This window comes from Octodon degus, unplaced genomic scaffold, assembly GCF_000260255.1.
Source record: "Octodon degus isolate 3935 unplaced genomic scaffold, OctDeg1.0 scaffold00109, whole genome shotgun sequence".
Taxonomy (NCBI): Eukaryota; Metazoa; Chordata; class Mammalia; order Rodentia; family Octodontidae; genus Octodon; species Octodon degus.
The window spans coordinates 4,106,876-4,121,056 of NW_004524685.1; the positions used below are offsets into that span (position 1 = coordinate 4,106,876).

Below are 14,181 nucleotides of genomic sequence, written 5' to 3' on the forward strand. Positions count from 1 at the left end.
TTAACAATGCTTTCTTTTTCCCAGTGAAGTTGTTTTGCCACTATAAGACAAGGATGCTCACTATCATCTCTCCTGTTCAGTGTAGCTCTGAAAACATTGGCCAGAGCAGTTAGATCAGTGAAAGAAATAAAAGGAATATGAATAGGAAAGGAGGAAGTTGAATTATCATTATTTGCTGATGACATGTTACTCAACATAGAAGACCCCAAAAACTCCAACAAGACTCCTAGAATTAATAACCAAATTTGATAACATAGCAGTATACAGAGTCACTACTCAAAAATCAATAGCATTCCTACATACAAGTAACAAACTCACTGAGAAATTAGAAAAGCAGCACCTTTCACAATAGCATCAAGAAAAATGAAATATTGGGAATCAATCTAACAAAGGAAGTAGAAGACCTCTGTGTTGAAAACTCTAGTACTCTGAAAAAGAGATCAAAAGGATATCAGAAAATGGAAAGATATTCCCTGTTCTTCGATAGGCTGAACCAGTCGTATAATGAAAGTGTATTTCCACTGTAAAAAATTTAATGCAATAGCAGTAGCATTCCTTACAGAAGTAAGGAAAAACAATCCTAAAATTCATTTGGAACCAGAAGAGACAGAGTAGCAAAAGCAATTCTAGGGAACAAAGGTAAAGCAGGAGACATCACATCTCTGACTTGAAATTATACACTACAAAGTTAAAGTGACAGAACAGCATAGCACTGGCAAAAAAGAAAAAAAAAAAGACTCGAAGATCAGTGAAACAGAAAATGCAGAACCAACTTGAAGCATACTTTTCTCTTTCTCCCTTTTTTTGGTTTTTGAGATAAAGTCTAGACTAATCTACACCAGCCTTGAACTCAGGCTAGCCTCAGACTCACTGTGTAGCCCAGGCTAGCATCAAATGCACATCAGTCATCCTGCACAGCCTCTGTAGTGCTGGGATTACAGACGTGGCACCACTGCACCTGTTTTTTTTTTTTCCTCTATTCTAACTATTGTTTGCCACTCTATGTTGAACCCATTGTTGTGCCACAGACTAGGTGCAATTTTTTTATCCTTTGAATCTCAGGATACTGTATACTACTAGCTTCCTACACTCCTGTCTTGTATTTATCACAATAAAGCTTATCCCATATTATGGTAAACTTTGAAGACAGTGACTGTCTTGGACACATTCATAGTTTTCCTGTTGTCAGTAATTTTCCCATGATTTAAGTCTTAATTTGTTAGTAAGTAGTCTACTAATTCACATAAATATTCACATAAATATGGTTGTACCTGTTATATGCTAAATATTGATGCTACTTTAATACTCTAGAACAGGGCTTCGACAGTCTTTTTGTAAATGACCAAATGGTGGATATTTTGGCTTCCTACGTCATTTGGTACAGTTAGCCAACTTTTCCCTTGTAATACATAGCCAGCTATAGTTTATGTAAATGAACAGATATGACTGTATTCCTGTAAAACAATACAGATAAAACACAGTTGTCCAGGCTTGTCCTCCTGGCCATACTTTATAAATACATCATTGCCCCAAACTATTTATGTAATGATTTGTGACTTTATATCATTTAACCAGGTGGGAACTTCATTTCACAATATATAAAATGAGAGAGATGTTTTAAAAGTTGTCAGGAAAAATAACATTTGCTTAGAAACTTTTTGATATGTGAACTTGATCTAACGTATCCATGACAGCTGGGGAGATGGCTCAGTAGAATAAGCGCTTCCCTGGCAAGCGCAAGGGCCTGAGTTCAATCCCCAGTTCCACAAAAAAATAAAAAAGTATCCATGAGTTAAGTTGATCAAGTCTGTGTTTTTTATTTATTTATTTAATATTCATTGGCCCCATCCATGCACCAATAGGACCAAGGTCACATAGATGTCTACAACATTAGCCCAAGAGCTCACAATGAGAGTGTAGGTGGATATGTGGTACATACTGCAGTATACGTGGTAAATACTATTTACTTCACATTCATAAGACATGAGTGGTGCCCAGGGAGACCTTGAGTGTCATTGCGTGGACAGCCCAGACTTCCTTTTGATGAAAGTGAAAATAGCACTTCACTATGCTTTCAACAGTTGCCATCTAAAGCCAACAGACTAAGCCCGAGCTAGCTGAAGCATGTGATCTTGGTTTCATGAATATTGCTGCTCTTCCCATGAGCACTGCCCTGTTGTACTTGCACCAGTTCTGTTCTGCCATGCTGCATTTAGTTAATAACTTTGGAACAATGTTTTGTTTGAAAAGCAACCAGAAAAAAGTATGAGCAATTTCTTTTGGATAATTTTATTTCCATGCTGAGAGGATGTTTTTAAATTTATTTTTTAAAAAAGTTATTTTTGTTTCTTTGAATGTTTATGGATATTTAATATGAAATACTTTTAAATCATTTTCTGTGAAGTTAAGAGATAAAACGTTTTCCCTTTTAGAGAAATTGATTTTGCTATATAAACCTTCATTGACTTTTCTTCACTAAAAGTTGCTCACCAGCAAGCAGAGCCTTGAAGCACAGCTAAATTTCTGCCTCGTGTTACTTGCAGTCTCACTCAGCTCTCCCAGCTCTGCCTGCCAAAAATGCCTGTCCTTGGCCTTAGCTGATTGTCAGAACCCAGTCACCTGCCTGCCTCACTACATGGTCCTACTAGGTCCCACCTTGCTTTTTGCTTAGCCCGTGTCCCCTCTAGCTACTTTTCTTCCCTCCCCATAATCATTGCTCCAGCAGAACATATATTCTCTTCTCAGACAGTGCTTCTCAGATTTCAGAATCCCATCATAATCATCTAGGATTCTTTTTTTTTTTTTTTTTTTTTTTTTTTTTTTTTTTTTTTGGCGAAAATGTAGGTCTCTAGCCCACATGGAACCCAGAAGCATGCATTTTGTTATACTCTATGGGAACACTGGGAAGTTATTCTTGAGGCTACACTTCGTAAAAACCTAGCCAGGTGGTAAAGTCCCTGAAGACAGTTTCAGATCCCATACTGTGCCTAAAGTGTTTTGTATATAAAAAGTATTTAGTAGATACTCATTCAGTTGAGTTGCTGACATTGTATAAAGAAATATATCAATATTAAAATTCATTTTTAAATATTATTTTCATATCCTTAAAGTCGGTACCCTTTGCCTAATTGAACTAGAAAATTAAAATTAGATATTGTTTCAGGCTTCGAGAGAATAACTGAAAAAAATGTACTTTAAAGATATTGTAAGAGGTACAGGATCTCAGGACAAATCCTGAGGGCATTTCACTGACCTTCTCAGACCAGAAAGCTACAACTCTTGTTGCTTAGGTCTTGCTTTACCTTGGTCTTAACCATCCATTAGAGAAGTTTGAAGTCAAAATATAAGAAATAAAGCCATGCTGTTAAGTTGAGCTGTGGGGGACTCAGGTCAATAATTTCTGACATTGCCAGTTAAACAGAAGACCCAATGCTATTATGGGCTACTGGACTCTTTTAGAATATTTTGCTGAGTTTACACACCTATAATATTCAATAACGGAACTTAGAAAAAATGGGGTATACCGATGAATGTCCATTTTGTATCTGTGTATTCAAAGAGGTTGGGATAGATATATAGTTGCATTCTCTTAATGAATAGAATGATTTGTTCTAATGGTGTTTGTAAATAGGATCACAAGTCTGCATCTTGTACAGCAATTAACCACTAAGAAGAATATATGCAGAGTATTATTTATTGAAACTGTACTTCCGATTTGATTTGAAACTGTCTCATTGCTGTTTATCAATAAAACTTTGAAAAAAAAATAAATTAAAAAAAAAGATATTGTAAGTGGATATTTATAATATAAATTATAAAAGAACTTTAAAAAAATTCCAGTTTAAGGTTCAGATTATTTTGACAGTATTGAATATTGGTACAGAATCAAATGTGTATTAGAGAACAGTAGTTTCCAGAAGTTCTAAAGACAGTTTTCAACTACTTTCAGATGTCTTTTCTTTTGTAAATAGCTTGGGATTCTTTCAGCCTTTTAGTAGATCTCTTGAAAATAACTGAAGGCAGGGCTAGAGAAGCGCAAGAGTTTGCAGTGTTGATAGGATTCACTCACTCTTGGTTTTCTTTTGGAATTTGATTCTGCTAATGTGTACCCATTTCATAAGTGAGGAGAAATACTTAATCTAAGAATCAGTGTAGTGAACAACTGCTTCTAGTAGAAGCCATCAGCACTAAGGTACATGACACTGAGGTACATATCCAATAAAATTTTACTTTAAATGCTTATATTTCTTTGTTGTTTTGATTAATTTTATACTGGTAATACCTAAAATTACTCATTCAAGAAGAAATTTGAACATTCAGAGCCTTAAAATTATAGGTAATAAAATTTCAGTGTTACACATTTTTGTTTCCTGAGAAATACACCTGTGTAATCAATAAAGTATTTTGAAGCATGAATATAGTAATTAGAATAAAATTCTGTGGGAAAATTGGAATGGAAAGACAGGTTCAAGGGGGAAAGGAAACCAAAACAAGAATTCCATTACAGCAGAGAGCTTTTTCATGGTATTGAATGTTATCAATATCAAATTGCCATGGTATCTATAGTGTAGTGAATTTACTTAAGAATTATATAACTTTCACTTTTAAATCGTTCAGACTTAACAGTACACCATAAATTACATTCTTTATACCTGGTTAAGCCTCTGAGTAGGAAGTGTAGATGAAAATTTACATGTCTTTTAAAACCTAGGAAAAAAATTAAATACATGAATACATAAATAAAAATAAAACTATAAAATAGTGATCCAGAATTATTTTAGATATTTCAGCAAAAATTTAGAAGGCTGAATACATTTGTCAAGCCCAAGGAAGTATTTGCTGTGAGGGTGAACTAAATAAAATGGGTTGTATCTGTAAGCTAATAAGTGTCTTTATGGAATATAGTGAATATTAATGACAATCTTTCATTACTGTTACTAAGTAATGGATACTCTTTTTTTTAACTCATGATTGAATCATGAATACTCAATCGCTATTGTTGAGATACTCTTAAGTACTTTTTACATATTTCAGTTGTGTTATGCATTCATTGTACATCTATTTTAATTGTGTGGAGAACTCTACCATTGAACGTTAGATTCTAGATCCAAGCCTAGCCCTGACTATCTCCAAAGCCTTAGTATATTCTTTCCAATACAGCAAGTACCTCTCCATAGAAATGACCATGCGGCATACTCTTAGATTATATAACCACAGTTCTTTGTCATACAGTGGTACCTTGGTCCATGAACCTAATTGTTTTGCATAACTCTGGTCACAGAATTTTTTCCACAATTCTGGTTGCAACCAAATTGTGAGCATTGAATTATGTGGCAAATTCTGAGACCAGAGTCATGGAAAGAATTGTTGAACCAAGATACCACTATACCCTTCTGAGATTGTTGATTCTTTTCAAAGTAATCATGGTCAGGTTGAATATGTACTCATAATGTTAATTTTGATGATATTTTGGATATAGATTTTAGAACAAAGAACCTAGATATCATTTAGGAATTAGAAAATGTATACAGTGGGATACGAAACTTTTCTATCATCTCAAAGATGATACTCTTCCAGGGTTGAGATGGGCTTCATGAAATGTGACATTCTCTTAAATTGGTTTTGTGATAAGAATTGTGAACATAACTCGGGGGAAGCTGAAGCCCAGCTAGTTGCCACAGTTGGGTGAGTAATTACAGGATAGGTGTAAACAGAACTGTGTAAACACCCAGTGGCTTTGAACTTCAAACTTTAGCTTGAAAGGCTGTACCAAAGCATAAAGTGGTGCGGTAGTCAAATCCTTAACAGATTACAAGGCAGTACTGTACTTTCCATATCAGTGATCTCATTTTAAGTATATACAATTTTGATCACTGCTTAAGGGAACTATGTGAAATTGCAAATGAAAGATTTCTCTAAAAACCTAGGAGGTACTTTAACTCTCAACTTGATGTTGATCTGATAGATGTAGCTACTCTGGTTATGTTGCAGAATGTTTTCACCAACTTTATATTATTCTCTTGGAAAGAATGATGGTGTGCATAGTTGATATTTCTTAGTGATTCAGATATTTTGTTTTAGCCACATAGTTTCAATTTCCTCTCTAATCTGATGTTTCACTATAATTTATTATAAAAATTAAAACTGTTTGAATTCAGTATGTATTAGTGTACGTGTTCTTTGCTCAATACGAAGGACCTAGCATATGCTTTATTCCTAGACAGGCTTTGTCCTTTCACCTCTGTTGAATTCTTGTACTTCACCACGGTATTCCCAATGCTGAATGCAGTGCTAGAACAAGGTACACTGTCAGGATGTACATGTTCAGTGAGGGTTGACTAGCAGATCCATTTTGGGAACTCAGAAGTCCGTCTTATTGTCCCAACCCTGCATTTCCTTGAGTTGCTGTTAGTAAGATGTTTGAATTACCAGCCCTGAATATCCTCCACAGGAAGTTAAAGGCTAGAGAGCTTTTGCCAGCTCTGAAATAGTATTATTGTAGAATGAAGTTAATTCATGAACTGTTTAACCCTTAAGCAAGTTTCTCTGGTGAACCCAATCATATTTTGCAAAGTGACACATTTTGTTTCTGATCCATACTAATCAGACTCTTGTATTCAGTTTAGCTGCAGGGAAATGTATGTTTTGTCAACGAGTGTGGGACTGATTAAATTTCTGTACATTAATAAGGAGAAAGTATGTGAAGAAAAGATTTGAAAAATCAGTTAAACAGTTAACAATGCTGTATTGTATACTCAGGTGTTCTCACCACGGGGGGGAGGGAATGCTAACTTTGCAAGGTGCTGAATAGATTAATTACTTTAATAATTATATCAAGCTGTTTTAAGTCTATGTTGACTCCTACTTAGCAGTTGTAACTCAGGGTGGGGGGCAATTACAATGAAGAGGAGGAAGCTAGGACAGCACATCAAGTATCCACACACCCAAGACAGTGCAGCTGAAAAGAACATTTCAAGTGTTGGATTAGAATAAAAGAGTATATTTACTGAGTACCTTCTTAATTGTAGGTTTCTATCCTAACAATAACTAATGAAATACAGTACTATTTTCAATATCCCCACCACACTGTGGGAACTGTTGTTACCTAGCACACTACCTATACGTGGTAGACACTAAATGAGTATTTAAGGAGTCAAATGAATCAGTGCTAGGCACTATGTTAGCAATGTTTGTATATGCATAATTCTAATAAAGTGTGTGGTATACCTCTATGAGCTAGGAATCCTAGGCTTTGAAAAATTATTTAAAGAAGCTAAGGTGTATTTACTGGACAGGATTTGAATTTAGGTCAGTTTGTCAACAGAGTTTGTGATTTTTCTTCTAATTAGTCTTTCATAGAACATAAGCCTAATTCCTGATAAGCATATTCTTCCCAGCTAGGAATGTTAAATTACTTTTGGAGTATAAAATTATTGGTACTAGTTGAACAAGTTACATTTTAGTAACATTGTTACCTATTTGATCTTTACAACTCATGAAAGATACCTTTCCTACCATTATACTGATGAGGAAAACCGAGTCAACTTGAGAAGTCATATTTCAAGGGACAAGTAATAAGACTAGGACCCACATCTTCTAGATTAAAAATAACTGACCAGGAAAAGATTGGAAGACCCCACAGCACTAACATCGGGAATGAGTCCGAACTCGAAAGCCTCTTGTCACAATGTGTCTGCATATGTAATTGGTCATTTTATTATCCACGTCCATCATTTCCGTGTCATAGTTAAGCTAGGCTAATTTGTCAGTGAGGCTCTGAGCTGTTGAACTTTGTAAATTAAGGTATAGGTTTGTACTGGTGAACTTAATGACCTGTACTTCATATTTAGTACATATAATCCTCATTTACATGGATATATAAAACCCCAAAGTACAGCTGTTTAATTAATTCATTTTTTATATTAAAACTAGATGATTGGATAAGAAAAATTAACTTTGATAAGATCTGTTCTGCTGAGGAGATAGCTCAGTAGAATAGAGACCTGCCTGGCAAGCTCAAGGTCCTGAGTTCAATCCCTGGTTCCACAAAAACTAAAAAATTTTAAAAATAAGATCTGTTCCTAATGTATCTTAGACACTGAGTTACAAAGGTTGCCACATAGGAGTATTATTTAAGGAAATTATAAATAGTATATTTTTACAAGTAAAACAGAAGTCAAAACTGATAAAATACACCGACCCCAGTTTGAACCCCGGTGCCACATGCCATGCCAGCCCCACCCCCCGGGTGGGCTGAACCAACCACACACACACCAAAAAAAAAAAAAAGATGAAATAATCTAATTTTGTTTTATGTATTTTAATTTGAGCTTTTCTGTTTTTCCCTTATTCTGAGTCTTCATTAACAATCTGGTTTCTTTCATTTAAATTGTAAAAGTCATTGTTCATATCCTCTTTCTATGCTGTTTAAATGCAGTATTTTTAATTTTGTTAAAGGAATTTGATAAGTGAATCTAAACTACTCAGTGTTGGGGCTGGTGAGATAGCTCAGTGGTCTAAAGCACCTACTTAGAACAAGCTTAGCAACGCACATGGACTGCGGTTCAATCTCCCAGCATTACATGCCAGCCAGCCCCGCCCCCAAGCGGGCTGAGCTGGCCACACACAAAAAAAATAAATAAATAAACTACTCAGTGTATAAAAGGAGCTTTGCTGATTTCTATTATGCAAAAATGAACCATAATTTTTTTTTTAAATGTATTTAGTACAGGGTCTACGGGATCTTACTACACAGATCGGACTCGTAGTGATCCTCCTATTTTCAGCCTCCCAAGCGCTGGGATTCCTGGCACACACCACCACACCCAGTCTCAGTTGGCTTCTCAGTGCACCCCCAGGGCAGAGCCTGCACGGCATGCCAGGGATCAAACCCCAGTCCCTGCATCTGCCTAAGCAGGCGCTTTAATCCACTAAGCTGGCTGGCTGGCCCAAAACCATAATTTTAAGACAACTAACTGTCATGAAATAGTATACTTAATTTATCCTGTACTGTTTTGAGCCAAGATTTAGCTTTGTATTTTGTGAATCAGTTAGTTGTACTTTTAATCCAGAAACCTGCATTGAAAAATACATATAATGGGGCTGGGAAGAGAGCTCAGTAGAATAAGCGCAAGGGCCTGAGTTCAATCCCCAGTTCCGCCAAGAAAAAGATATTTTTCTTTTTATATATAATATATATATATAATATATATTATGTATAATATAACAATACTAGTAAATAAGCTAAGTCCTACCTTTCACAGATAACTATAAAAAACCAAGAGCTTTAGAGCTTGTGGGATCATGGTGATCACCTCATCCAGTGATCATATTTTGCAGTGTTTGGTATCTTTTTATTTTTATTTTATTTATTTATGTATGTATGTATTTTTTTGGCGAAACGGGATTGAACTCAGGCCCTTGCACTTGCCGGGGAAGTGCTTATTCCATCTCCCTGTCCCCTTATATTTTGTAGTGAAATAATATTGTGGCCTTGGGACTGCTACTGGATTATCAAATTTGAAAAAATTCCATTTTAAGTCTTAATATGGGAATTGGGGGAGAGGGTGAAAAGGGGCGATGATCCAAGAGGTGTCACCAGTCAGGAAATGGTTTGTGACCTTTTACCTCTTTTTAACATGTCTGTTTCTGAGCTATGAAGTATTTAAAAGGAAAAAAAAAAAGCTTCCGAATTTGCTATAAAGTGCAGAAAAAAAAGTTCGAGAACTTGGCCAGTTTTTTTTTTGAAAGTTTGTAACAGACCCAAGATTGAGTATCATGGCAACTTTTGTTTACACAATGTCAGTCGCTGTAACACCTGTTTAACCTACTGAGCCGTGCTGCCCTCCTGATGCCCTTGTGAAGCTGCCTGGAACAGGGTCAGCTATTGAGGCCGGTGAGCCCAAGCAAGTGAAATAACAAGAGGAAATGTCTGAGGGGTCCCTAAGGATAAGAGAGAAGACAAATGTTTATATCTTAATTCTTCCAAACCTAAGTAGTTTGCCTTATGGTAGCAAAGCCATGCTAATAATGGAATTACCAGAGTTGGTAAAAACTTCAGGAAGATAAGCTATTCCTTAAGACGCAGTGATTTAATGCCTTGCAAAGAAGTAGAAGCCTCAATACTTTAGACAAACTGAGCTCTTAAAACTTTTCTTCAAGGTAATGGAAACAGAAACATTCAAAGTACTTGTAGACTTGAAAGTGTGATAAAAGTGGTGTGAAGTTATGCTGAAAGTTGTAAGGCTATACTTAACATGCATATAAAGGCAAATATATGCTTCAGTGCCTATGTAGTAAATGCTGGTCATTGTTACTAAAGAAATAAAAAATAAATAAAAATAAAAAGAAATTCAGTGACTTTGAAACTAAAGTTAATAAGAGTGTATTGTTATGGCAAGCTTGGTGGCACAGGCCTATAATCCCAGCTGTTCAAGAAGCAGCAGCAGCAGGATCACAGGTTGCAGGTCGGCCCAGTCAGCTTAGCCTTTCTCAAAATAAAAAGAGCTAGAGATATAGCTCGTGGGTAGAGTACCACTGGTTCAATCCCCAGGAGCAGGAAAATTTTGTTGTCATTTTAGATAAAAATACATGAAAAACTAATGTGTCTGTGGCTAAAATAAGTGACCTCGGAGTTTCTGTGTTTTATCACTTAGACCTTATAATAGCTTTCTAAGTTGATACTGTTATTTCCAAGCATGGAAGGTAGGAATTAGAGAAGTTAAGCAACTTGTCCAAAATCACCAGTGAACAACAAGGCCAGGGCTTGTAAACTCTGTTAGTCTCCAAACCCAAGCAACCACTAAAAGTTACTGCTTTATTTAACTAAATTCAAAGTTCTTAAATGCTAACCGCCTGTTTCATAGCTTTTCTATTTTTTGTAGTGCCTGGAATCAAACTCAAAGCCCTAGATCATGTTAGGCAAGCATTCTGCTTCCAAGTTACATCTCCAGCCCTTGCAGTTTTTCCTTTTTTACTCAGTGGTTTTCATAATGCATTTTTAAATCACTGGTAAATATTAATGGTAGATTAAGAGTAACCACTTATAGAAAAATATAAGAAACTATTTCTGCTGTGAGAGTCTTTAGTGAACCCTGACCTCTTCAGTGAACACACTAAAAGGCATTACTTAGAAACTTAATGGCACTCGGTGGCGATAGTGCTGTGACTGAAAGGACAGAATTTTAGGGTAAACACTAAATAAAATTCAGTGATTCTCTCTAAACCACTCAACAACATACTAGATTTTCCTTGCACTTGAATAAAGTATTAAAACAATGCTTCAGTTGACAAGTCTTTTAAAAATCTTTACATCCTAAGTGTTTGGTATAGTGTACATAAAATAGGTACCAAGTAGAAGAATGTAGTCATTAGTTTCAGGGTTGAAAACACATGTAGCTTGTTACATGCTTGTAATTTTTATGTATCTTTGAACATTCCTTTGCTGGGAATATATTTTAAAGTATATCAACAATAAAATTTCTGATTCCCATGCAGCTTTTAAGAATTATTGTTATTTCATAACTGTTTCCATTAGCAAAACCCAATGCAGATTTAATACTATAAAAAGACATTAAATACCTAAACATTTATATACACTGAAAATCATTTCAAAAACTAAATTAAAAATAAACTAAAATAAGCAGAAAATACTTCCTTATTTGAAAGATGTTTCTGAATAGAAGCCTTAAGATTCAGTTAATCAAAAAAGAAAGAAACTTAAAGCCCATTCTAAAGTGTCAACAATAAAGTCATTTTAAAAAAAAGATTCAGTTAATCAGAAAGTAAGTTCCTGGAAGTGTTTGTAGGATCCTACTTGAAAAATTCCCATTTGAGAATTCAGGTTTTGTTTTTGACTAAGAAAAATTATTGATACCATTTTGTATATCACTTTGTAAGTTAATACTTGAGAATTTAATATAATCTCATTTTTCTCTTGTGTAATTACCACCTTTTTTTTTTTTTTAAATACCACTTACTTCAAAGGGAAACACTCTCTAAAAGATGAGAAGCATTTAATCCTGGAATGCTGAGACCACATTTAAAGTATTTTAAGCACATCTGTATTATATTACATAGGAAAAAGAATGGTGTATGCATTCTGTGGTGCATGGGCATTGGGATGTCTATTTAGGAAACAGTAATTTTTCATTTCAGGTTTTTTTTTTTTTCCAGCATAATATTCTTCAGTTCTGATGTTGTAGTTCCATAGATAGGATGAGTGATTAGAGAAGTGTATATAACATACTGGGGTTTTATAATTATTCTCTTGCCTGTCACCCACTTTTTAAAAACGAGTTAGTTTTTATAGTAGGCTTGGCTTTGCATGTTGGTAAGCCCTTCTCCTTCCCCATTTGACAGCTGTTGTGTAGGGTAAACCAAGAGTACCGATAAATCAGAACACCAGCCTTCCTAATAAGCCGGTGTGTCCTGTCATCCCTGAGTTAGGGTGCAGTAGTTAGCAACAAGTACAGCTTTGCGAACGGCTTACTCTTCGAGCCGATTCCAAAGTATCCTGTGTATTATAGTGTGTTTTCTTGGGCTGGAGGGAAAATTGTGGAGTTAGAGCTGTCAGAATGATGACTTATGAAGGGATATTACCCTTGGTAGAGATAGAAAAAGGCCAGAAAACCGCCCTACCCTGGTGAAGGTATTCTCAGCTTTTTTCCTTTGCCACCCAGTGATACTCACATGCCAACGTATTTCCATGCCCCCCTGCTCGTCAATTAGCTGCAGTGCCACCCTTATCTCTCCCACTGCCCCCAGAAAGAAAGCAAGAGAGAGTATTGTGGGGAAGCATCTTTAGTCACTTCAAACTTAAGTAACACCTTGGGCATTTTATACCTTAATGAATATTTGTACCTAATTACCTGTAACACATTTAATGGTTGTATCATGAGACTATGACTGATAAACTCTGTATTTCAAATTTTAAAATAAAGGGAAGCCAAAAATTAATTGTATAGCATTATACATTTCTCAAAATCAGTTATAATTAGAACTGATTTGTTACAAAAATATTTTCAGGTCAATTATAAATTTTGCTGCCATACTTTACTAGAAATCATTTATTGTAAGATATTGGCTGATTTTAAAACATAAGACTGGGACTGGGGAGATGGCTCAGTAGAATAAGCACTTCCCTGGTAAGCGCAAGGGCCTGAGTTCAATCCCCGGTTTCGCCAAAAAAAAAAAAATAAAAAAAATAAGACATAAATAAATTTGAAGAATTTGAATTTCTAGTCATTCTTTTATATACAATTTCATAACATATTAAACCTGGATGTTACATAAAATCCTATATTCCGTACTTGTTAGGAAAATTGTTGACTTGCTCTTGAGCTTTCCTGATGTCAAAACAGGTAATATACTCTTGATTTCACTTTAGAGTCTGTATAACAGTATTTCTTTAACCTGGTTTTCTTAGTATTAAACTAATCTTATGAGGAAATAACTACTGAGTTCATATTCTCACTTTTAATGAATTCTGATACATGTATTTAGTTTATTTATAAGTAAATTGGAATACTAAGGGTGTTCCTGGTTTTTTTTTTTTTTTATTAATTAGATACTATGAATTGGATCCTCATAAAAGTCTCCTTGATAATTTGAGGAACAAAGTGATCATTGAATACCCAACATTATATGTGGTGTTGAAAGACTTCAGTAAGGACATGATACTTCTTCACCAAGGTAAATCTAAATTTGTTTCTAGAGTAACTAGAGAAATGGAAGGAATTACGTGCTAGCTTTCCTTTCTTTATATTTTCCCAGTATCGTTACAAAACTGAAGAGAACTTACTCTGTTGCTACTGTTAATAGTGTAAAGAACCAAACACATGGGCTGCTGCTTCTCCTTGAGAATGTAAATTTACTATACCAAGCTTAAAGGAATAAAAATTGAATGTCTGTATATGAAACACTTTTTACATTAATCACGTTATCCATTAACGGATACCATTTATCCACTAATAATGCTAGTTAAAGCTCTTTCTCCAGTGACTCCTAAATCGAGGGATAAACACACTGTTTTTAAGGGATAGTATTGCAAGGAGCTTGTATAATATTTCAGCTGCATTTAGAGGAAGCTAGCCCAGCCTTGACCCTTTGTCTTCTTTTTTTTTTAAGTTACTGGTTTTATTTCCTTGATTTTGTTTCCTTGACCTTATGAAAAGCATTGAA

General features: G+C 35.1%; 1 protein-coding gene across 2 annotated transcripts in view; it reads left to right on the forward strand.

Moving 5' to 3' along the window:
- Positions 1-14,181, forward strand: part of Znhit6 (zinc finger HIT-type containing 6) — a 52,769-nt gene that overhangs the window by 33,428 nt on the left and 5,160 nt on the right. The window contains exon 9 of one of the 2 annotated variants that reach the window (XM_004639284.3): positions 13,568-13,692. The exons of the other annotated variant lie outside the window; for it this stretch is intronic. Within the exon in view, the coding sequence (XP_004639341.1) occupies positions 13,568-13,692 (125 nt within the window). The remainder of the gene's footprint in view (positions 1-13,567; positions 13,693-14,181) is intronic. 2 annotated transcript variants of the gene reach the window in all.